General features: G+C 41.2%; 2 protein-coding genes across 5 annotated transcripts in view; both read right to left on the bottom strand.

The window, feature by feature from the left end:
* Positions 1 to 1034: 1034 nt before the first annotated feature.
* LOC123982081 (coronin-1C-A-like) lies at positions 1035 to 11066 on the bottom strand. Of its 4 annotated transcripts, none has more exons than XM_046067443.1 (11): positions 10885 to 11066; positions 7140 to 7339; positions 5782 to 5904; positions 4724 to 4853; positions 4321 to 4502; positions 4057 to 4176; positions 3528 to 3632; positions 3289 to 3434; positions 2691 to 2748; positions 2345 to 2587; positions 1035 to 1963 (listed from the first exon to the last, which is right to left on the bottom strand). In XM_046067443.1, exons 2-11 carry the CDS (start codon positions 7335 to 7337, stop codon positions 1844 to 1846), a joined length of 1425 nt encoding a protein of 474 aa, XP_045923399.1. In that variant the 5' UTR covers positions 7338 to 7339; positions 10885 to 11066; the 3' UTR covers positions 1035 to 1843. The 4 variants fall into 4 exon arrangements, with proteins under 4 accessions (XP_045923399.1, XP_045923398.1, XP_045923401.1 ...); XM_046067442.1 differs by lacking the exon at positions 10885 to 11066 and adding an exon at positions 10637 to 10878; XM_046067445.1 differs by lacking the exon at positions 10885 to 11066 and adding an exon at positions 10064 to 10203.
* Positions 11067 to 18015: 6949 nt separating this feature from the next.
* ssh1b (slingshot protein phosphatase 1b) overlaps positions 18016 to 25175 on the bottom strand; it is a 19090-nt gene continuing 11930 nt past the window's right edge. The window contains exons 11-15 of the mRNA XM_046067760.1: positions 25102 to 25148; positions 24518 to 24664; positions 23746 to 23946; positions 22902 to 23544; positions 18016 to 22719 (exon numbers count right to left, since the gene is read on the bottom strand). Of these exons, the coding sequence (XP_045923716.1) occupies positions 22075 to 22719; positions 22902 to 23544; positions 23746 to 23946; positions 24518 to 24664; positions 25102 to 25148 (1683 nt within the window). The 3' untranslated portion in view covers positions 18016 to 22074. The remainder of the gene's footprint in view (positions 22720 to 22901; positions 23545 to 23745; positions 23947 to 24517; positions 24665 to 25101; positions 25149 to 25175) is intronic.

Here is a 25175-nt window from a genome sequence, read left to right as displayed (position 1 = left end):
ACACTAAAATAAAACATTGTTACAGCAGAGGGCCTTGTTTTAATGACCTGATGACTGCTGCTTTAGCATCACCATCAGGCAGAAAAAGAAGTGACAGCTAATCAAGGAGAATTTTTAGGCTTTCGGAGTCATTGATTAGTCTCATTCATTGTCAACCGCTTATCCTGTGTACAGTAGGGCTGAAGCCAAATAAGGGCAATTTAAAATCACCAATTAACCTGCATGTCTGGACGGTTGGAAGAAGTGGGAGCACCTGGAGAGAACCCACCCAGACACGGGGAGAACATACAAACTCCACACATAAAGGGCCTGGGACGAACAAGGTTCAAACCCAAGACCGTCTTGCTGCGAGGTGACTGCACCACTGTTCCACCCCATCGATTAGTCTGTTGACAAAATTAAGCAACAGGAATTTTCATTCATCGATTAACTGTTATCCCCCAAATTCACTGGTTCCAGCTTCTCCAGTGTAAGTATCTGCTGTTTTTTAAAGTCTTCTATGATACCACTACATTAACTGCAGTGTCTATGGCTTTTGGTCCTGTCAAGCTATTGGAAGACATCAACTTGGGCTCTGGAAACTCAATATTTTCTGTTTTTTATAGATTAGGTGATTAATGAAGAAAATAGTTGACGATTTAGATTGAGTGCTTTCATGTTTGGCCTAAGTACAACTGGTGCCCTCCTTCTGGTACCTTCTTCTTTATCCATCCATAACTACCATCCCAGAAAGTATTCGGGGTTAGAATAAAGGTATTTACATTCCACCGCTGTTCAGCACTCATCCAATCTTTTTCTTGGCACCACATGCTGACTGATAAAAAGTGCTCCTCAGATGTACAGTAGCCTATGTCTCCAGCAGATACCAGAGGGGTTTTTATTACTGGCTGACATTTCAAATCCCTATCTGAGGGCAGAAGTGAAATTGAGTAAATGTAACGCTCCCACTAACACACTGTGAGCCACACTCGACCTGCAGGAATATAAATTGATAAAAGTGCAAAAAATGTGTAAAGAAAAGGAAAAAGGAGGTATTCATGTGTAAAATCTTTATTTTGTGCACAGAACTGTTTGTCAGAGGTTCAGTGAAACAAGAGCTGGGTGAGTGGTCCCTTCCCAACACCAAATACGCACCAGAGAGGGCGACTTTAGTTTGACCCTTAACAGTGACAAGAGGCACCACTACATTTGCACAACATTTACACCAGAGAGATGCAACCCTCCCCCCCAGTAAAACCCTAATGTTAAATTTGAAGCCCAGAAGAACGGAAACAAATTTAAGAATTCAGGAATTCTTTCACATTCATAAATCTGATGGTTATGAATGAGCAAATTGGTGGGAGGAAAAAAGTTCAACAGCTATTGTTAAAAAAAAAATCCAGCTTGACTAAATCAATCTACTAGGTTTTCACTGGAATGTATAACAGGAGAGAAAGTCAATGTAAAAGCAGTGCATGAAAAAACACACGACTCATATTTGGCAACACAAAAAGTAACAATGGAAATACTGATGCTACATACAGTTTTTGAGTAGTAAGTACAAACTTCACATAAGAATGTTTTACCACAAATTTGAAAACAAAACAAAAAAGAGTTAAGACTTTTCCTTCAACAAAAATGTCTTTTCTTCAAATGTATACGTGAGCTGCAAGAGTTTTTCCGTTTCTGAGTGTGTGTCGGGGCGAAAGTGTGAAACTGGAGACTTATTGGAATGTAGGCTTGGTCTCATCGCAGGGACGACGCCAAGCTCAATGAAGCCGAATCTCGAGAATTTGGCTGTGGCCGACCCCGTCCACTCGACACTCTCCAAAACTACGGACGGTCGTGGGAAGGGGCCGTGCCTTTACATGGCAACCTTGGCAACCTGCTCTTCCAGTCTGGCGATTCGACGGTCTTGGAGAATGACACGGTCCCTGAGTGACTTGAACTCTCGAAGTACCTCTTCCAGTTTATCTTCCATTTTCTGGTCAAAAGCGTAAGGAAAGTTAGTTCGACCAAGGTCTCATTTAACTCTTACAAGGCTGCTAATCATTTCCAGAACTGTTCACAGGAGACTTTGTGTGCATCTTATCAACCTCAAAATGAGCAGGGATTTCACAGGCAATAAAGCCCTCTAGCAGTTAAAATTTTCCCTTGCTGCTCCACTGAATCGTGACCCAAATACCAAAGTATGTGCTGATCCATAACTTTTGTGAATTGTTCCAACCATACTAGTCCAAACGTCAGCAACAAATTCTGTTTGCGTGTTTGAAAAGTGCACTTTTTTTCTTAGAGAAACAAAAATAAAATCCATAATTAAAAGGAAAAAATAATTTTGAGCAATGAAATATGCTGGGATACTCACTACTGAGGGCTGAGGAAAAACACGCTTCTGGACAGTCGGGATGTTTTCTGCTTTTGAGGCTGGCTTGGTCTCCAAGACGTTCGTCTTGACCACTTTCAGATCTCGGTTCTTCGTGGAGACGTATCCATCTTTGAGTGAGATCAGGATGGGGCCTCCGTTCTTCCCTGCGAACCACTCCTCTGCCTCCAGGGCGGGATCAGGCCCGGCTGTGTCGGGGTACAGGTCGTCCTGGAACAGATCCGACTGGTGGAGAGGATACAGGAAATGTCATGAGGAGAATGCTGTAAGGTGCGGATGGTCTATAAAACAGCAGCATATTTATCACTTGATACAAACGCAGACTCACTTTGCGCGGGACTGTCATGATGATTGGTTCACATTTTCTCTCGTGTAATTTGTAAAACCTACAGAGAGGTTTCATATAATATAATTAAGATCATACACAGCAAACCTGTTAACTGCAAAATGTAAAAAAAAAAAAAAAAAAAAAACAGACCAGTGTCAGAGTATTTATCAAAAAAAGGAATACATTAGCAATTCAGTCTTTATATAAATGTACATATTACTATGGCTCATTAGTTTGTTTAAATTAAATATTTTTAAAAGTAATGAAAACAAGATCGTAAAAACTTAAACTGTGATTGGCATTTTTCAAACTTTCCTGACATTTTATACACCAAACAATTAATTGAGGAAAAAAAATCTGTAGATTAACTGATAAAGAAAACAATTGTTTGTTGCAGCCCTAGTGAGGTCCCCTTGCAGCAACTTTTAGGTGCGTGGAGATTAAATTCAACATTAAAACCTAGGTGAAATTGGTTTAAAATGAAAAACTGGGGTCTTTTTCAGACAAATTCTATAAAAATTAAAGATGATGAGCCTTATACTAATGCACAGGAGCACAAACTAAATGAACAAAAGCTAAAAAAAATATAACATAATACCTTGCAATTTCACATTTGTTGACATCCAGACCTCTTTTGGGCATGTATCCCATGCCTCTCTGGGGCTCCTTCGTGGAAAAGGTGTTGAGGTAGTGAACAAACGGTGCCTCATCAGTGATCTCAAAGTACCGAATGCTGCTGTCACCCTGAGGACGCACAGTTGCAGCTCAACGTCAGTTTGTGAACTGTATTATCAGAAATGGGAAACAATAGCGGAATTTCTTTACAATCCTGCTCACCTTTCCACACAGGTAGACTATGTTGGTGTCGGGGTCATAGAAGGGCAGCAGAACTCCATTACTGGAGTCCATCTCTTGAACACATATTGGCTCATCCATGTTTTCCTGGAAACACAAAATTAAGTATTTGGAGTGATGCTAAATTGTGACGTTATATCATTTATTGCCTGTAATCTCTGCTGCACCTGTGCTCAATACATCACACTTATCTCACCTATAGCCAATAATAAACCAAAACAAAATCATACTCTGCCAATACATAAAAAATGACCCCTGTTAATTAGATCTGGACATGTGAAATTAATGTGTTGGTGTTGCCCTCAACTGGAGCTGAGGTGTAAAAATTTGATAGGAAAAGAATTCTTCATTTCACATTCAATCAGCACGGGAGACAATATTTGCACTTATATCCTTGGTAGGAAGCTGCACAAAGCAAGGTTCTACAGCTCTAAGTGTCATATAAAGTGCAGTGTCTATGGGTATGCATCAGTGTGTTATGGGTTGAATGTTATTCACTCCAGTGACGTACAGTTTTCCACAGGGCTAACTGGCGCTCGCTCATGCGGCTGAATCCAGTGGTGAAAATGTTTCCGTCTGCTAAAAAGATTGCTCTCATTGGTCGAGCTCCTTCATGTGCTTTGTCCTTCTCCTGAAAACAGAAACACAGCCATGTGTCAGATTAGGCAGCCATGTTAGTAGGCTTTGAGTCAACAGTTTGGTGGCTGATTCTGGGAAAGATTATTCCATGTGAGAAGCAAACGAGCTCCAAATCCCCTGCAGCGTTTCCACTTACCGCAACAACCTTTTGTTTACGGGGGTCGATGACACGGACCTTCTTGTCCTTGCAGGCGGTGCACAGTAGGCTGCCATTGCGGCTCCAGCTGACACTAAATATAACATCAGGGTGCATGTCCTCCAGGTTGATCATGGCCTCTCCCGTGCCCACATTCCAAATGATAATCTGGTTGTCACACCCTAAAATGGACACATGCAGCACAGCCTGACTACACAGTCCTCTGTGTCCAAGTTTATTTTGAGCACTTTACATTACACCAAAGCTACGCGACAGAAGGCAATCCGTGAGATAAGGGGTCATATTTGAACTTCAGCTGTGCACAGTGGACAAATGGCCAAATAGACAGCATTATTTCACTTTGAGGACACCGGGTTTACCACAGGACTCAGTCAAAGGTTACCTGCACTGAGGAGAACGTTGCGAGCGGTGGGATGCCAGGACACAATGCCGACCCGCTTGGAGTGGCCCTCTAACACGACCACAGGCTCTGAAAGGGGAGTCTCAAGTCCGTTCTCAGGGATCTGCCAAACCTGAATCAGAAAAAACAAAAAAACAGTTACATACCACACAGAAAATTAGGAGCTACAGGGAGAAAATCTGTCCACTAAAATTACATATATATATTCATATTATGTACAACAACACAGACAGTATTATGGTAAATGGACTGTGCCTGTATAGCGCCTTTCTAGACATCCGACCACTTCTGATCAATGCGCTTTACACAACGTGTCACATTCACCCAATAACACACATTAATACACTGATGGCAGAGGCTAACTGTTCATGAGAAACCGAAAGTAATCATTCACACACTCTCACACACCAACGGCACAGCCATCGGGAGAAATTTCGGAGGACACTTTGACATGCAGACCGCTCTACCTCCTAAGCCACAGATGCCCCTATTACTTTGTCTTACTTGACATATTAAGTTTGACAGTGTTATACAACCACAGGATAACTCAATGTAGCCAAAATTGTTTAATAATCTCTGCCAAAGACAGGAAAACAGCACTCTTACTGAAAGACGCTCACAAACACACAAAAAGTACTGAAAATAAATTGAATTAATAATATATATAAATTAATAAATTGAACACTTTTTTACATTAGAAGCTTTGAAAAGTACAGTAGTATATTATATTGTATATTATTATTATATTATAAAAACAGTAGTATATTATGTTGTATTATTAGTTATTTTGCCATCATATGCTACAAAAAGCTTAAGACATTTTACTAAATATATTAGCGTTGATTTATTCATACAAACAAAAACTGAAAAAAAACCCCACAACTCTAGGAATTAATAACATTTTTAAGCTTTTCAGTAATCTAGAGTAGATTCAATAGTAGCACCATTATTATTCATACAAGAAAACCCCCAAAACCTATTAACAAAGCTTATGTGATCCTTTTAGAGATTAATTAATTAGAGATTAACCATGTCCTTACCATGACCGTGCAGTCCTCCGAGCCGCTAGCAATGACGAGGTCATTATGAGGACACCAGTCGATATCCAACACAGGGCCTGTGTGGCCACATACTGTAGGGTAGACCTTGTCTATACGGCCAGACTAGGAGACAGAAGACAACTACATTACAAAGCGGTTAAAGAGTGTGATCTGCCGAGGAGCCATAACGCTCTGTGAGCTGATATCTGTCAGAGATATGAAAATGACCGACGAGCAGGGCTACAGCAGGTACAGGGCTGTTCTGTAGACGTTACATTTAGTCCTTTGCATGTCTACACGACAGTTACTGACTCTTCTATGACCATCGCGTTGCAACTTTATCACATATCACATGTTGGGCTAAAAAGCAAACACACAATAAATTATACGTTTTAAAAATTACACTCGAAAGTCAACTGAAAGTTATTTATTTAATGTCAAACATCAACTAACTCTGTAAAACCATTATTTCCCCAAGACTGAATTCAGTTGTGGTGGTCGACCGTGAACTTTGAGATTAAACAGCAAACCCCCACTGAACCCACAAACCAAGCAGATGGCCTAGTGTCACAATTATGACCCCAAATCATGTTATAAGAACAGTTAATGCGAGGACACATTAAGTACATTTTTACTGTAGTTGTGACCTTATCCGTTGTCATCGTGGATGGACATATGTGACTTCTACCTGAACATCCCAAAATTATAGCAGCTTCTTCAGAGGCAGGACATTATTATATTAACTATATTATACTATTAACTATACTATTATATATATTAACCCGGTGGCAGTGAAAACAGCACAGCACCCATCCCCTCAGTGAGTACTGTGTTCAATAAGCCTACTGTAACAGAATACACATTGGGTGCCTTTACTATTAGGCCGATTTAAACATTGATTATCTATGGTTTTTGCTATAGATATGAGCCTCAGGTTTGCTGACAAAGAACAAGCCTATAGGATTGATTTGCTACATGCTCTGAATGCTTTGTTATGATACAGTGCACCGTTACAGTACAACCCTTGTATCTCTGGGAATGCTTTACACCCTCTGTGTCCAATTTTGGCCATCCATTGCCAGTGTCACACAGCTTTTTATTCCTACCTGACAGTTAAAGTTCCTATGTGTAGAATTTCAATTTCTGATTTCACAGCAGAACCTGCAAAACACCAGCCCTTGAGGACCGGAAGAGTACTGCTTTGAATCATGCTACTAGGACTTATACATGTTAGCTCAACTGAAATCTAAAAAAATTAAAATTCTATATTTTTTGACTTCATGCTAACCTCACAGCTCCTCTGTAATTGACCTTCAAAAGATCTTTTTAAAAGCCCTGACTACAGAGTGTCACTCTACCTTTTGTAGAGGAAGGACAAGAAAGGCTCCTCCCCCGCTGGCGTCTATGATGATAGCAACAAATTTGGGGTTGACGGCACAGAAGGAGCTGTCCCATGTGACCCTGGACACACGGATGTCATCGTAGCACTGGTCGTTCCTCACGGCCTGACCGAAAACATGACGGAACTTGCTCTGTCGCACAACTCGCCGCAACATATCTGCAGGGAGAAATAACAGGGCAGTGAGTCCGGGTTAGTAACTGTGAGTGTTTTGCCCAGAAATGTGCCTTATTAAAAGTAATTCTAATAGACAATAAAACATATAAATACTGAAGAAAGTGGCTATTTTCCCACTGAAAAGAAGAAACTGATGATCACTGAGCATGCTGAGGAAGCCCTAGGGCTAGTTTGGTTTACTGCCAGCAGTCTGTCTGATCTGAGATTATGCTTATTAACTGTGACTGAGTTTGTTCCCGTGCATACCTACTGGAGGTAAACTGTGCATGAGACACATTTTTCCCCTCCAGCTGTGTTTTGCCTCCTTATCTCTGTATCATTTTTCAGACGTATGTGAGACCAAGATTCAACCAGACATCAAATGATTCAACATTTTAAATTAACATATAATCAGAAAAATTTACAGTTCCCAAAGGCTGTACAGGTCTGCCATTAACAACAACATTATGAAAACACAAGAGAAGTTCACAATATACAACAAACATACTCAGCTGGGTTTTGGTATATTTTGGAGAAATTTTGCTTTGCTTCCTAAAATAAAATCCACGTACTGTTCATTTCAACACTTTACAGCCTATTTATGTTGTTTAAACTGGAGGGCACCTGCCCTCAATTTACTGTAACAAGATGAGACAACACATTTTAAATTTTAGTGGTCATTAATATTTAGGCTACCTGATGACGCTTCATAAAATTAAATGAGATACACAAATCTGCAACTGAGCAGCTTCTATTATAGAGCAGAGAAATCACAATCAGCCAACTTTTCTCGCCATTTCAAAAGCAAGCCATTTTCTTCTTTATCCTTCTACAGGATTTGTTTAATTAATTAAGAATAACATAGTTTCTTGTGTAACTGATAGAGTAAGAAGACAGACTTGGCATTTCAGGAAATTGGGGAAGACAGAACTACGTTTTCCTGAACTAGTGCAACAACACCCCATATTCTAGAGTTTACTGCGGCTAAAAGGTCACGCTTATGAAAAGTGTCGGCACTGAGGTTTTATTTTTACCACATCTCCTGCGAGCACACCACAGATGGCCTGCTGCTGCTCCACAATGCTCAAGAGAAGTCATTCATGAAGAGTATTGTTTTAAAACTCCACTGTTGGCATTTTGACAACTTTGGAAATGGTTAGATCTGGATAGATTGGCTGCCAGAACATGAAAACCAAACACAATGGGGAATTCTCCTCAAACTTGACTTGAGCTTTGTCTACTGTAAATCCTAAAAAATGGATACCTGGGGGAGATTTTCCATCCTTTTGGTGACATGCTTTGCTGTGTAATTATGTGGAAAATATAATGTCTCAGGGCGGTAATTAAGCCGCCAGTCTGAAGCGACATACTGAGGTGTTTTACAGGCTGCAGGATTTTTCTCCAGTTATCCAGAGGTCTGTCATCACACCAAACCACCTGCTCCTTCACATTTAGTCACGGATTTTGAAAAAGGGACAGATGAATTGTTGCCTTTTTGATCTAATAAAGGAACAAAATCTTCCTACACCCACACAGGTGTTTTTAATTATTAGGCCTCATTAGATCTCACATCAGGACTGTGTGGGTGTGTACAGATTGTGATGCATGTATTTATTTAGCATCTTTAAGATTCTTACATGGTTAACATGTAGACAAATGAGTGCGGTTTTCATCCCCAAAATAAAAATAGTATTTGGTAAAGTATGTGGCCTTAAAAAGCACTTTCATCTATAACTATAATCATAATCTGAGATATTAGAGCAATTAACCATTTCAATGTGGTCTTATGAATCAATTTCTCACTGTGCCCTGGATATAGTTAATTCATAGCACAATGTTCCACAGAGCTGTAAACAGTTATCATGTAGCTGCGTAATGACTGAACAGCACAGGACCAACAGTTTACAGCTAACCAGAACAGTGTGTTCCCCCTGCCAATATCAGTATTCCATTCAAAAGCAGCTGCCTTCATGTCATACGTGCATCTGACAAAATGAGCTCCTTCAGCCCATGCAGGCTTTGGGCTGGTTGTTGCCATTTAACAACATGCTGCTATACCCTACACACCATATCACCACCCAACACACAGAAGAGCATCATGATGGTGGTCTGACTGACAGCAATGCACTCAGTGTTAGGCCTTGTTTCAGCATTTACAGACTAATGGTATATTATTGACCAACAGTGTTAGCTGAAGGATAATTTATTATTTGATTGATATTTAATTAAAATATAGGCAACCTCCTATGTCTGTTTTTTCACTGTCTGCCTGGACAACGACACTAAACAGGTCCAACGCCACCCAAGATGCAATCACTATCACTTCAACTCAGCCTAAGCTTATCATAAGACCGGCACGTTACATTTTTTGAAGGTTCATGCTGGATATACCAAAAATCTTATTCAATGGAGGTGGAAACAGCTGCACTGTGCTAACGTTAAACAATGGTAGCTGGCTAACGTTAGCTGATGTTCCCACAAAGCTCGGCGTGCCCCCTCCCTCATCCTCCTCTTTAAAACAAGCTACAAACTGAAATATCAAGATGATAGCGACACTCAGTTATCTTGCGAGTGATTTCAAACCATGCCGTTAACCCTTTAAGGAAGCTTTGGTTACTAAAATGATAATTTAGTAAGGCGTGCTAACGTAACGGCTGGACCGATAGAGTAACGTTTTGCACATTTACATTTTGGTGAGTAACGTTACCCCCCAGATGTGACTCTCACTTGAAAATGGCCACCAAGCCGTTGTAACGTTTACGTTCGTTAAAAATGTAGTATGTAAAGTATAACGTTAGAAAAGGTGGGGACGATAGTGTTAGAGCGTGTTCTGCCGCACTGCCCCGGCAGCTCAGCAGCGGTGCCGGGGCTGTTCGGTCCAACAGCCGCTGACACACACACGTTAACATAATACACCACAAACAAGGAGGAGACAACCCGAGGGGAGTGTTGTAAAATATCACACACGTGAAGAACGTTTGTGTTGTGTCTATACAGAGCTGTCCGCCCAGGGTAACAATTTGTGATTTTTGTATAACTGCTCCTCTAACGTTAGCTTGACAGTGTGTTTTGCATCCAAGCTGCCCATCCCTTAAGCTAGGTTAGCGAGCTAGCCTAGCTGCTAGCGGCTAGCTGCGGTGGACCGCCGCCAGCTGACGCAAGTGCAGATATTTCCACCCAACGTTTTTGGCTGCTCCCATTCTCAAACCCATCCAGCGCGCTAAATGGATGCTGCACAGACCTGACTGACACATCACATGCAAAATGCACAATGCAAAGACACTTTTCAAGCTTTCTTACCTCCTAAATCTATGAAAGATTTTCGTAAGCACGGGGGTAATCAATCACAACACATGAATCTGGTAGTTTAGGCGCGCCCTTATCCTGCAGGACGTTGCTCTAGTATCCCTTGTCTCCACACACAAAAAAACAGCGCAGCCTGTATTCCCCCTCCTGATGCAAATATGTGGCCCGGAGGCTGTGTTTTAAATCTAGTGGTATTTCAGGATGCCAGCAGACAAACAGAGCATCTCAGGTCAGCTTCTCACCTGCGGAAGACTAGCAATCGTCTACTCTCATCGTTATTAAATTCAACAGGACTCGTTGACGACTGTCTACGGCACATGCGCAAACGAAAAGTCAGATTTAATTTCCCAATACTGTGAATGGGGATGGGGCTGCAGGAAGACTGCGTCTCGCTACATCCTCCCATAGACTGTATAAAACAAGCATCCTCCTCGTGTCTTTTGAAGTAGACCTACTGAATGTGCGTTTTGTTCAGCTGTGCAAAAATGTGTTTTTTCATTGCCAGCAGCAAATTTTGTACCATGGTCCCTCCCCTCCCCTCCCCCTCCCCTCCCCCTCTGTCCCATCCCACCCCACCTCAGCCTGTACTGCCCAAACACAATAAAGAAACCTCCAGTAGTCTACATCACAATTATTCAGTCGAACCAGGTACTACTTAGGCTATTCCCTCTGTTTGCCTTTTCGGTAAATGTTGTCACATAACATTATTTGACCTCCTTAGAGTTGATTAAATTTAAGTCATCTTGCAGGTGGAGTTTATTCTACAGTTTCAGTCTCAAGTTGATGCCTTAGATGTGTGGACAGATGTTATGGGCTCAAACTCTTGACCTTGGAAATAGTAGTTTGATAAAACAATCCCAACTCTAGCCCCATTTACAAGCTTTTTCTGGTATCATCAAGAACCAACTTACATAATTAATGTATAAAATGAAACAGATGAGAAGTCCCAAAAGCGGATGGTGGATGAAATCAAAGACTCTAACTACTGTGAATGTGAGACTCCTAGTTTCTGAATATCTGTCTTTTTCACATACATTGTTTCATTTTAGTGATTTGTTGATGACCTTGTGAGTTGGTCTGCTGAGTTACTGGGTAATTACTGAGTAATCTCCTAATCTAATCTAAAATCAGAACCACTTTCCCCAGATGCATAAATTGCCATATATTGTCTAATAATGCTGTTGAATTAAAATTTTGTTTACCCCTTTCAGGAGAGGAACTATCTGACTCTTTATCTGATAAATGCTTCACTAGGTTCACTTTGTCTGTCAGGTGCTGAGCAGGTAGCAAACAGTCGGTTCATCACAGCTTTTTTGTTGAAAACAGCACCCAAGCTTTTCCTTTGTTAATATAAAATATAAAATGATTGATCATAAGAGCTTTAAATCAGATTTTAATGTATTTTTTAATTTCAAGTCCCTGCCAGTCAGCTAGTTTCAGAAGGTCAGTCTTAAATAAAGTAAAAACATATCACTATAAAAATCATTCATTAACTATTCATTTTTAAAGTAGGCTTCCTGCACAACCAGAGAAGTGGTTTAACCCCCAAAAAGTCATGAGTCCTTTAAGTAAAGTTGTACCGTGAAAATGTATTAAATTGTTTTGACATGACAGACAGTATGCAGTGTGGAAAGTGCCATCTCATCCTAATATAACACACACTGTTAGATGCTGTGTGAATGCTTTGATAAACCACTGGGTCATTAAAAAAAGACAGAACTGGTGTCTCTGACATTGACAGTCCAAAATCCTTACCTTTCTTTGAAGATGGTTGAACTTCTGGTGGTCTCTCTTTGGATTTCTTTGGGACATCAAAGGCATCCTTCATTTGGGATACTTTCACACTTGGACTCTGCTCTGCCACCCGAACCTGAGCTTTGGCCCCCTCAGGTTTGACCCGGCGCTGATGTCTCTGCATTTGATTTCTTTCTTTGATCATTTCTGCCACGGGCTTATATGAACCCACGTCATTGCCATTTCCTGCATCTCTATCATCACTATAATCAATTACGTCTTTATGGCTACCATAGTTGCCATGGCTGTCATTGCTGACTCTTTCAGATGGGAGCTCAGGGTAGGTTTCTCTTTTCCCTGAACAAGCAGGTTTTGGTCTTTGGATTTCATTGTCTGAAGTGACCTCAGGTATGTGTAGGCTCTCTGTGGATGCAAAACAAGTTGGAGGCTTTTTTGCAACAGGAGGTGGTGACCTTTTAAATCTGGATCGTCTCTCCAGGAATACTCCTCTCTGCAACATGTCCAGGTTTTGCGGCTCCTCTTCTGGAGACAATTTTGCTATTCGGACACAGTAGTCAAAGCCAACCATATCTCCGTAGTGATCATCCATGTGTTTGAGCGACAGATGTTCCCAAGGGCTGAGATCAACCGACAGCGGCCGTTTATTGGTTGGGACTGTGTAAGTACCCCTTTCATCCCACAGCAAGCACATGTCATGATTAGTTGGAGTGTTGCATGGAAGATCTTTGTTAAAATGAAAAGTGTGTCTCCTCTTGACCCTCTCCTCAGAACGTGGATGATCTTTGCCTCTTCTTTTAACATCGGTGGACATTAATTGTGCAGTTTTGAGCTTTATAAAAGGGTTTTTAGGTTTTTTGGGGACAGGTGGAGGTGGACCTTTAACTTTGGGCTTTTCTTTTGGCATAGATTCATCTTTTGAATCACATGAGGCGGGCGTGGTGTCTGTGTTTACCAGACTTGTACCGTGTTGGGTTGCCACTGATGTGTCTCTCCTAGGCAACAGACGAGTTACAGGTGGAGGGGTGATGACAGCAGAGAAACACACAAGTGCGCTCTCCCTCTTTAAGCTCGCAACCTGTATCTTTCCATCTCCGTCTTCATTCCCTGGCAGAGGAGGACAAGGGCTCAAATCGCATTGTTCCATTGAAAATGAGGGAGGGTCTTGCAGTGGTGGTATTTCAGAGATAGGGGACTTTGGGAGGTGAGAGTTGGCTGCTTGGCTTTCCCCTTTCTTGGTGTACAAACTAAGATTGCCTACTTTAGCTCTCTTAGAGACAGCACCAGCAAACCTGTTCTGATGGGACTGATTCGCTCCCACTTGGGTTTTTTGAGCAATAAATCCTGAATTGTGGCTCTCCTTGTCTTCATTTTCTGATTCTCTTAAAGAAGAATCTACCTTTTTGAAGCACGAGTCCCAGTTCGACTTCATCGCTCCCTCCCCGCCAAGCTCCTCCTGCATACTCAACTGAACTGCTTTATCAAGCCTGCTTTCCAGATCATCAGTACTCTTTCTTAATCTTTTCACCGAGCCGCTGCAGTCTTGTGTAGGCAGGTGCTCCTTAATGTTTGTGGAAACTTGCCCCTTCCCGTGGTCATTCATGTTTTGCTCCCTCTCTGCTTCTCCTCTCCCAGTTGTCTCAGTGTGGGCAGCTCCAACATGACTCACTCCTTTTAGCCGACACCTGCTGCCTGTCACTTCAGCCAAATGTTGACCCATTTCCCTCTCAAAACTCCTTGCATGTGCTTCCACACTGTCAGTCGTGACTGAAAGTGTGTTAGATTTTCTACTGCTTTTCTTCTCCTTTTCATGAGGGGCATTCATGGAGGGTTGCTGAAGATTATCGTCAATGTAGCTAGCAGAAGAGTCTTCCTCAACTCTTTGTTTAATAGACGATTGAAGAGTCTCTGTTTTTATCCTGCTGCCAAAAGTGCTGTTCTTTTCCCCATCTGATGACATCCAAGTGTCATCTTTCTCAAGCACCACGAAGTCTTCCTCACTAGTGGGATCGCACATGGCTGTTAGACCCCTGGTCTGAGCCTCAGGACCTGACTTGCTATTACCAAGCTCTGATTTCTTCCCAGTTCCCTGCTCCTCCATAGCTGTAGTCCCAATATAGGCCACAGCCTTGCTCTCAAAGTCTCGTTTTTTGTTTGAAGTTTGTCTTGTCTCCTTAGGGCTCAGGACAGTTTTTGACTCCTCTGCAGTTCGTGTGACACCCTGGCTCTCCCCGTCTCCACCCACCCACTTTTCCCTGGTGTTCGGAGGGTGCTCCCACTGACCTAGAGGCCTGATTGGCTGCCCGGTTTGGGGGTCTGTACGTGCAGAAGTGACTGTGAGCTCCCCTGCGTGCCCACTGGCCGGGCCACCGACACTGATCCCACTAATCCTACCAATACTCTGAGGGATCGCAACACTGCCACTGTCCTGATCTCTGCTCACATCTTGTTCTGCTATCTCCGACTGTTCTGTCCCTCCAGTTTGCCCAGACCAATCTGAATTATCCAGTGATTCTTCATCCTTTTCCGACAACTTCTCCAGCTTCTGGCCCATGGTTGACTTTCTGTCTTAGCATTAGGAAAAGAGAGAGACAAAAAGAGACACGGCAGCTGATTTATAAGTAAGTCACCATGGCGTAATGAGGATGGCTTGCCTCCCCATCCCAATAAAATTAAATCGCAACAGGCATTGCTGTCTATTTTTAACTATCTTGAATCTTTTTCTATTCTTGTGTATTCTTCTATACTGCTCTCACTTGCCCCCCCCCCCCCACCTCCAAGACCTCTCTATCTTTCTCTCTCTATTCTGTCGGAGAGGAATGCTGTGGCGGCTAAAATTAAATCTGGTCTGTCTGCTGCCAGTGAGTCAGGAGGTCAAAAAGGAAACAAGACAAGTGAGATAAGAGGTTAGCCGCCAGGTGCCATGGTCACATAAAACGCTCAAAGAAATGTGATCTTATAAATGCTGCCAAACCATTTCAAAAAAACATTCCGATGCTCTCTTAAACCAAATAAATAAGTCTTGAATTATATCAAAGCCCTGTTGTTATATGATTTGGGAGTCTACTAACTACTTCTGTTAACATGTCCCTTCAGAGCCAGCACAGTGGGAGACACCATGCGCTGTCAATTACTGGTTCGGAGACAAGGCGTGCTTGTGCCGTATTCACTTCCCTCCAGTCTATCTGAATGTTTGTTTTAGTCACGGGGTCTATAGAAAGGTCACCTGGAATACGTAATTCAAGTCACAAGTACTTTGACTTCTGAACTGGATTGTTTGTCCGGGGCTCAATAAGAACAGAGTTTAACCACCAACTTGATGGATGGTGGAAGAGAGATTATTACAAAGGGGAAATGGCACAACAGGCCTTTAAAGTGGCATGGGGAATCTGAGTATTTTTAGCTCACAAATGAATAACTAAATGCACTACATCAGGTAGGTATGGCAGGAGCATACGTTTAAGTTAATCATGACAAATCAAAGGAAACGCTACTCAAATGTTTGATTTCGCTGGCTGAAAGGTGAATGAGGAAAGAGGGGTGACTTCTGAACCTCTTCACCCTGCATCTGCAATCATGTGCTCTGTTGCTTATGCTATTTCAAGACTGAGAGGCGTTGTGTGAAACTTTCAAGCCTGTCTATTTAACCAACAAGTTTGTCCACGGAACGTAAATGACACGACTCCCCTTGAAGCTTGGCTCCTGTTTATCTAGAAATTATGGTTCTTGTTCACTACACCAGTGATTCACAACCTGGTGTACTTATGTGGAAAGAGTGTGGAGTAGCTCAATGAATTAAAAAAAAAAAAAAATCTGAGTACACTTAAAAATATATCCACAATTTAAAAACATATCCACAATACTGACATCTGTAACATCTGAACACCACGTTTTGTACATGAAAACTAGTTAGCAGATGGGCAGAGAAGAGTTAATGGACAGTTAGCTAAAAGTGATGGATAAACTGTCAAAACAGACCACTAAAAGTGATAAATAAATAAACAGTTGTAATATAACTAAAATGAATAGATAAAAGGTAATGGATAAAAGATTTAGATAAAAAACGTTGTTAATGAAGGGGTACTTGAGTTCATCTGAGGGGGCTGTGGGGGTACTTCTGCCAATGAGGTTGGGAACAACTGCTGTATACCATACATTCAGATGAGTATACTTTAACAAAAGGTTTAATAAATACCAAGAAGTTTTTAAGTTGGTCCAGGGCTGAGTTTGGATGTGTAGAATGCCCGTTTGAGTCTTTTACCAAGGACCTAAAATTATGCTGATGTGCAGCGGTATTCAGATTTTCACACAAGTAGTGTTTTCTGTGTAATGGCACATACTCTGTCCATCACACAGTTGTATTTGAGCTTTCATGTTTAACCAGCTGACATTATTTAACTGCAGCTCTGGTTTTGTGGTATGATGTGGCTCACAACAATCCCACGACTTGACAGATGCATGCGCTTGCAGCTTTAGTGTATCTAGAGTGTTATTTTGGGATGGATGTGTTATGATCGCAGCAGTGGGAGGCATTTGTGACATTGGCTTGTGAAACTTCCTCCTTCACTCTCTCTCTTGTGTCTCTCATGCTTCCAATACTAAGCACACACTTTATGAGAGACTTGTGACTTTGAGTACAGAAACTATTAGCCTGGTCTCAGGATAGATTTTTGTTTTTCCCAACAGAGTACCGTGCCTTTCCTTTAGAGCATTAAGCGTAGGCTATGACATGTAATAAGATGAAATTCAAATAGTCAGTGTGGCAGGAACATAATCTAGTCTGACAGTAAAATTTTCATACCATCCAGTAAGGTCATAAAAAGATAAATGTGCTGCTACTTTAAGGTTACATGATCGATTTATGCAATGTACTGGTTCATAATAAGCTATTTCTGTGGCTTGAATAATATTATATATATATAATAACATAATAAACATAACCAAAGGATAAACAGCATCAAAATATACAATACAGACATGACACTTTTGGACATCTTAAATTAAAATTCAAAGTCATTGAGGAAGTAAATGTTAACTTTTAACTGACCTTTTAACTGAAGAACATAAGTTCTCCTGGCCTGTTGTTACTGTCAGACAATTGGTACTGATTATTCTTATTAATACTTCCCTTTAAACAACTGTATGCAGTTTTGAAAATTATCTGTTAAACTATATAGTTACACTGACATAAAATCATCTCAACAGATTATAAGTAGATACTTACTGAGGCTGATGTTTAAAAGTGACGTATCTGCCCGTCGTCCTGTTGGACTTCGGTCTTTCTGAGAGATCTTCTCCTTCAGCCGTCACCTGCCCCATGATGTCAGACTAACTTCATTTGACTAATTCAATAAGAGTGCCCTCTGCCCCGTTCATTTAACTAAAAGAGCAAGTGAAGGCCAGAGGCAGCCAGCTATTTGTGTGATCAAAGCTTTACAGTATATTGCAATAAAGGTATCTTAAAAAGAAAAAGTACAGATTTCAGACACAGATAAGTTTTAAGATTCTACAAGGAATCTAAATATAGATCTTTTTCTACCGAAATGTGTAAATACAATGAAAACTGTGTGGTGACAATTGCTGAGCTGTCCATGTTTGATGCAAGCACAGCAATCAACTTCACTGAATGTGTACATGAACAGAGCATTTATGCAGAGGAAATGGTTTATTTCCATGATAAACATTAGACTGGACGTAATTTTAACAAATGTAAAAAAAAGTGCATTACACATGAACATTGGCAATGTACAGTACAGTAGACAAAAGTTAACAAAAAACAATTAACGTAACAAAATCTCCCAGGTGGGTTTTTCATGTTCAACATTTTCCACTCGTCTCCACCTCACATGCTTGGGGGCAGACTTGTGCTCTATAAATACACTCTACAAATGCCTGGATTCCCCCTTTAACTTACAATATGTCTTAATATCCTTCCTCAATGCCTGGCTCTTCAGGAAGATTGTCAGTTTGATGCCTGCTGCCTGGGAATAATGCAATAAAAAAATTCAATCGTTTTTTCTTAGAGCCTGAAGACATTTGACTAAATTAGAGAGATGGCCCAAAGTCATTTTTTTGCTGTGGTACAAACACGAGAACTTAATTATGAGTACTTCTCAATACACAGTAGCACTATCAGTGCTTTTCTTAATATTGACCACATAGGCAAGCTAATGTTTTCAATAGCAAATTGTAAATTGAGAAAAATATATACAGACTGGTAAATTTCAAAGACTTGGTAAATTAATCCTATCTAATGTTTGAATGTAAATGATAGTTCTCATTCCAGCAAGTAAGGTTCTTCAGCCAGCTATTGAACCAATACAGTGTACCACACGTTTCAACAATATCAAACAAATACAATATTATTATAGGCTATTAATAAATGGAAGTCCATCAAGTTATGTGTGTTGGGATGGAGGAGACTGCTGTGCATGAGCTTAAGTGTGTGTTTGCATACATTATATTTTGTACCGAGATATACATTTCAAGGAGCATGGTTATTATTGGGAGCAAGGGTTAGTTAATGTAAAAAAAGCCAGACCATCAACACACTCATAGAAACTGTGCAACGCCTGTGATGCTTTATGATAGAGCTAAGGCCAAGGTTAAGGCACTTAAATACAAAAACAAATTCAAAACATGAAGCAAACAACCAAACGTAGTGTTGTGGTCTGGGAACGCAAAAAGGATTAAATGCTTGTAACATAGCATCACACACTGATCAAGCTCACCTAACCTACTGAATAGTTTAATATTAAATAGACTTATTTGCTTTCTTGCTGAGAGAATTGAGAAGATCAATACCACTTGTATCATGTCTAATTATGAAGCTCTAGTCGGCAGCCGGTTAGCTTAGCTTAGCATAAAGCCTGGAAACAGGGTGAAACAGCTAGCCTGTCTGAAGGTAAAAAAAGAAATCCTCTAAATAGCACCTCTGATGCTGCAAATTATTAGTGTGAAAAATGACTAGTTGTCATTTTTGGATCCTTTTCGCCAAACAAATGAGATGTAAAGTGTTAATTAGTGAGCTTTAGAGGTGTTGGTAGGTGGATTTTATTACCTTCAGATACATTTTGAACTATTCCTTGAATCTTCTTTTCAAAGCCTTTAGTAACCCTGCCACTTAGTAACATTTCTTAATTCTTATAGCTGCAAAATTTAAAAACAACTTCATGTAATTGTATCTTTTTTCCCAGTTGGTTTCAAATGGCTTCATTTCAAATGTGTGTGCTATTAGATGCTGTCAACAACTTTGTGTAAGTGCCTTACGTTACATCATGCTCAAATGGCCATGTGAGGGAAGAAACAGGTTAAAGGCAAAACCAAATTATTTAAATCTAACTAGTGGAGCGAACCTGCAGCTCCCTGGGGTTCAGTTAAGGGAGGAGAAGGAACTGAGGATGCATTGTTGTCGTTTGTCGAGGTTTCTACTGATCTAACTAAAGAAAACCAAATCTACAAAAAATATACAATAACCATATGGTTAAAGAGGATATAATAATTTGCATTCATTCTTTGCACAGTTTTCATTTCTTCTGAAGCACTCAGATCTTTAAACACAGTAATAACACTTGCATGTGCTTTTCCTGCATACAAACAGGCATCATTCAATACCATTTCAGCACACCCAGCGTGCCCAAAAACAGTAAGCAAACACAACATCAACCAAACAGAAGAACTTGTAGAGTAACACCGGTGGCACAGCAACTTTGGATTGGTGGCACATTTTGAACAAAACATGCGCCTCAAACAATCAGAAAGCATACAAAATAAAAGAAGGTCTAGACAGACTTGTTCAGTCTTCATTCACACTGATTGTTGGAGTTTTAGTGTTGAGATGTCAAAAACCTGTGAGTGCTGGGCTTCGCAGTTTTCTTGATAGGTTCCTCATGTATTTAAAACAAAGGAAATCTTGTATTGTAAATTCAGAATATACTTTCTAATTTTCACACTGTAAATAGAAATGTTTCATTTGGTAATTTGAAAGTCAAATAACATTTTATTTTAGTTCACAAAAACAATCAATTACCAACAAAGTTCCCAGCAGCATCTGCAGTTGACTGTAGCTGTCTGATGATTAGATCGAATAAATGACACTCACAAAGGATATAACTATTGTAGATTTTTCTTTACTCCTGATGTCTCTATTTTTGCTTTAGTGTTCTCACCAGTTTGATTAAATGTAGCTAGCATATATTTTTGAAATATATGCACTGTGTGATTGGATACTAGAGTCGTCCTCAGGTGCTAAATCTATATGATTAGCGTGCCTTTGCAAATGTTTGTTTATTTAGGGAAAGGTAGCTTCTAGTTTTTCAACATGTGACCAAAACGTTAACTGGGTGAGATGAGATGCACGCTGGTTAAGAAAGTAAGAAAAGTATGTATAATATATCAAAGGAAACTGCTTCTTTGCCATCTAAAATCATGAAGGTGATTCACTGGACCTGGCAACATAATATGGCTTTGGTTACATCAGGAATTGAAAATAGATTTACATTTAAGCTTACGAATGTTTCTTAACATCTGACTGAATGTAATGTTTTTCAACAACTGAAAGTATCTCTTCAGTATATTTTTCTTTTGTCATTCTTTCAGGCATAAGACGAGTGGTTAGGTTCAATTCAGTCAATAATTATGCCTTTTGTTGTCACTTAAACGGAATAATGACACATTTGAATGCCAAAGTTTCAAAAACCTCTGTGAAAGTAAAAGGTGATTTTAATATGTCATCTGTCTAAGCATGTTGAAGATATGTTTCGTAAATCTGCAAAGTCATGTGTGGGCTAAAGTGAGTGCCTTTAGTACACGATTACATTAACTGTAATGGAGGTCGGGGTGAACCTGCCACAAAACGGTCTTTGACCAAACAGTCTGAGAAGCTTGTGGTCCGAGGTACGGAGCTTTACAAAGAAGCATAAAAAGGCTCACATTCTTTTCAAAAAAATGATTATTTCTTTACATAAAATGCCCTCTCGTGATGCAAAAGCAGCTGTAGCAGGGAAAATATTAAGTGAAGGTAAGTGAGGGTTCAGCTATCAGTGGTAACATGAGATACTGAATGCAATCAAACAGGCTCAACTGCAAACATTCATTGAGCTCCTTCATGAATACTGTTGATGAGTTTGGATTGAAAAACATACAGTACACTGACAGAAGCATTATTACCTCAGGTACCTTTCTTTCCATCAACATCAGAATGCTAGCTATAACTCTCAGGTGTTAGAAACCACCACCGTTTCCTGTCTTGGGAATATGTCAAACCTGTCTGTTGAGGGTAAAATCTCCACTGTGCTGTGGGGAAGAGTGATGATCCTGTATGTGGTGTTGGGGCTGGCGGGCTCAGAAGGGAATCAAGTCTGAGGGACACAGGAAAGTCTTCAGTCCTTACATGGCCAGAAGCATTCAAGCCTTTAGTGTGTGGTCAAAATAACCAGCCTCATCTGAATCTTAATGCCAGTAGATGATGACAGGACACTCTGTAAATGCACAGAGGGCTGTTGCAGCTTGTTACAGTACAGCCATGAGGCCAGGACATGACAGTACAGGTCAAAGCAGAGCTTTGTTTCTGGTATGACACTCCAGCGGCAGTCATCTAAAGGCCCAAAGCCATTAAAGTGTACCTGGTGGAGGCAGTGGTAAGCCTCCTTCTCCATCGCATCCATGCCCGGGCCACTGTATTAAGGCAGGGGCCTCACTGGGAGCTGGCCCTCCATGGCCAAGCTTGGCAGTTTCTCAAGCTGCTCTGCTCTCTGTCTCATCAGTTCCAGACCAAACTCTATTCCCAGTCCTGGCATTTGCAGCTGGGCCAGAGCCTGCTGCTCGAGTTCCACTGCACCTCCAGGTTGTAATTTTAAAGCTTCAGCAGTAGTTGCACTGATGGCCCCTGTACCCTCCATAGATATTTGTTCTCCGGCGTCGTCCCCCTGTGGTTCGTCCATGTCCTCTGTCTCCACTGAGCTGCGGTCAGGAGGGATCTCCTCACAGCTCATCGGTGAGACCAGTTTTTGGTGGTTGGTTAGTGGGACAGGTAGGACAACGGGGGCGCAGGTGGAACAGCGGTAGAGATGACTACAGGGCTGGACCAAGTTAGACAGGACAACTGCAGGGGTTTGCAGAGACTGCAGAATTGGGGTGGATGAAAAATTGGTCCCGGGCGGATCAATGCATATGGAGGGGACAGTGCAGTGGCGAGAGGGGTTAAGGCGATGGGAACGGCCTCCTGCTGGACGGTCACAGCGCCGCCCTTGTTGTAGACGCAGGCAATCTTTACAGGACTGATAGGAGGGCTTCACTTTTAAAGGGTTTCCTGTGCTAGCACTGTCCTAAATGGAGGAACATTGGAACAGAATACAGTAAATGGTCAGTGGCATGCAGGATATTTAAAATGTTAAATTAATAACATTAAATATGCTTTTAAATGAAAACAGGTTTAAAAAAAAAAAAAAGGTTGTTAAACACAAAACATAACTTAACCACAGTTAAAAGCTATATTTTCTCAACTCACGTCAAAAGCTGCGGGGCAGCTGCGCTTGGCAGCTAGGCGGTTACTGTTATTGGTGTTCAGATTGGCTAGGCCTAGCCGGCTTTCCTCCGTCCTCTCTGCCTCCTCCCCAGCCTTCTTCCCATCTGAATTTCCAGGTGTTTGAGCCAAGGCCGCCATCTCAGCTTCCTCTTTCTTGGCCTCTTCCTCATCCTCTTCCTCCAAAGTACTGAACTCGAGCCTCAGTCTCATGTCTTCCATGGGGTCAAGGCGCCCACACGTTTGAGCTGCCGTGCCACTGCCAGGCAGGGCTAAATGGGCCATGGGGAAACCCTCATCCTCCAATAGGGCATCCCTCTCCACGTCTTCAATCTCAATGAAAACTCTTTCCATACCTAGCAGGGGGGGACCCCGCACTGGGGTGGAGGGCTCGCTGTCTAGTGCAGAGTCTGACAAACGTCTGAAGTAATAATTGTAGTTAAGAGAGTCAAGGGGCTCCATCTCCAGACCCATACCCCTGCAGGGAGATGCCCCGCAGCCTCCCCAGGCTTCTTCCCCTCTGAGCACTGGTGTCTCCTCCCCACCAGTACTGTGGCCAGAGGCTTGCAAGTCATCTGATCCCTCCTCATCTGTTTCAGTCCTCCATAGCTTGTTGTGGCGCTGTTTACTGCAAAGGAAAAGTGGACTTTTGCTTACATGTTAAGAAAATAACTGACAGACTAATTTTGTTTAATTTTGTATTAGCCCCAAAAATGAACAGCAAAGCTGCACTAAAGTAAAAAACAAAAAAAAGAATACATTTAACACCCAGGTGACTGCAGGTATGGGAGTGAAGTGCAGACCTGAGTGAAACTGTAGACCTGCTTACCTTGCATCCAGGATTCCCTCATATTCTGCCAGCTGTCTCATGAAAGCAGCGTTTGGCTGAGCTATACTGCGTTTCTGCTTGACAAAGTTGTATGCTTTCTCCAGAGACCAGCCGTGCTCCTTCATTGCATAGGCAATAACTGTAGAGGCAGACCGGCTCACTCCCATCTTACAGTGCACCAGGCACTTGGAGTTGTTCTTCCTATTGGAAAAATAAAAATATATAAATTTACATCCCATTATATGGACCTAGTTGGTGATAGGGTGGTGTACTAATAAAATATTTTGTTAAATATGTTTATTTTTGGTGGTTTTCAGGATACTCCTATGAGCACTCCACATGTCTCAACTTTAGCTTTTTCCCATTTTTATTTTTGCCAACATCCTTTTTTTTTTTTTTTTTCTCTCCTCAGGTTAACATGCTTAGACAGTTGCATAGCAACGAGAGTGATTGCACCATTTCAGTTATCTCTCCCTCTATGTTTCTGGCACAACTCACAGCATTTGGGCAGGAGAAAAATGTTTCCTGTGTGATCACAGCCCCAGTGCTCGGGGAGAGTTCTTGATGTGAGCCAGTCAAACTGTGATGACTAAAAATTATGACTAAAACTTAAATACCGAGTGATGTGGGGGCACAGTTTTGTTCAATTCTTGGATAACAGGCTGGTGTATAATTTCTCCCTCAAACCCTGCAATACACCCCCCTCCCGTTTCTGTCCAAAGCACCTAAATAGCAGCAGCTCACTATTTTAGTTTTACAGGTAGGGTCTTACTTGGCTTTGACAATAAAGTTGTAGGTTTCGTTCCAGTGGGCCAGCAGATCCGTGGCCTCCTCATCGTACACACGGATGTTGTGATAAGAGAACATCCCCGGGAAGAAGTTGTCAATCTCTCTAGTAACATTCAGGATGTAACCAACTCTGCAACCAAACCAATAACATGTTAGTCTTTCCTCCACTGCTTAGTAGTTAAAATAATACTCTTATGCACACGCACACACACACACACACACACAATTATTTTTTTCCAAACCAGGATACATACCATGCATTTTGCTATTTGAACTAAAAGATGTATCTCAAGATGGATTAATTTTTCATGTGACATTTCATTTTTTATATTCAGTAGTAACAGACTTAATTAAATATGAGCTGAAACAAAGAAGTACTTCTTCTTCTTCCAAACACAACAAAAGTGAATCTAATATGGGAGATAAATAGACTGTATTTACAGATAGCAGCAACTTTCAGGTAAAAAAAAAAATACATATATAGCTTTTATTTAAACCTGTATAAGAATAAAACATTTAGGATTAAATCATGAAAACATAGTAGTTGGTGTTAAGCTGTCAGCTCACCCGCAGTCACGGAGTTCTTCCAAGTTGGAAGCGTTCCACTCAGAGCCCTACAGAGGCAGGAAGACCGATACTTG

This window comes from Micropterus dolomieu, linkage group LG13, assembly GCF_021292245.1.
Source record: "Micropterus dolomieu isolate WLL.071019.BEF.003 ecotype Adirondacks linkage group LG13, ASM2129224v1, whole genome shotgun sequence".
Lineage (NCBI taxonomy): Eukaryota > Metazoa > Chordata > Actinopteri > Centrarchiformes > Centrarchidae > Micropterus > Micropterus dolomieu.
The sequence above is the reverse complement of the archived record's forward strand: the minus strand, read 5'-3'. Positions and strand labels throughout refer to the sequence as shown.

Excerpts from the sequence above, each read along its gene's own strand:
- LOC123982081 (XM_046067443.1), bottom strand. The coding sequence starts at position 7,337 with ATGTTGCGGCGAGTTGTGCGACAGAGCAAGTTCCGTCATGTTTTCGGT. Across the intron at positions 4,177-4,320 it reads GTAAACAAAAGGTTGTTGCG|GAGAAGGACAAAGCACATGA; the intron begins GTAAGTGGAAAC and ends TTCTGTTTTCAG. Across the intron at positions 2,588-2,690 it reads TCATGACAGTCCCGCGCAAA|TCGGATCTGTTCCAGGACGA; the intron begins GTGAGTCTGCGT and ends CCTCTCCACCAG.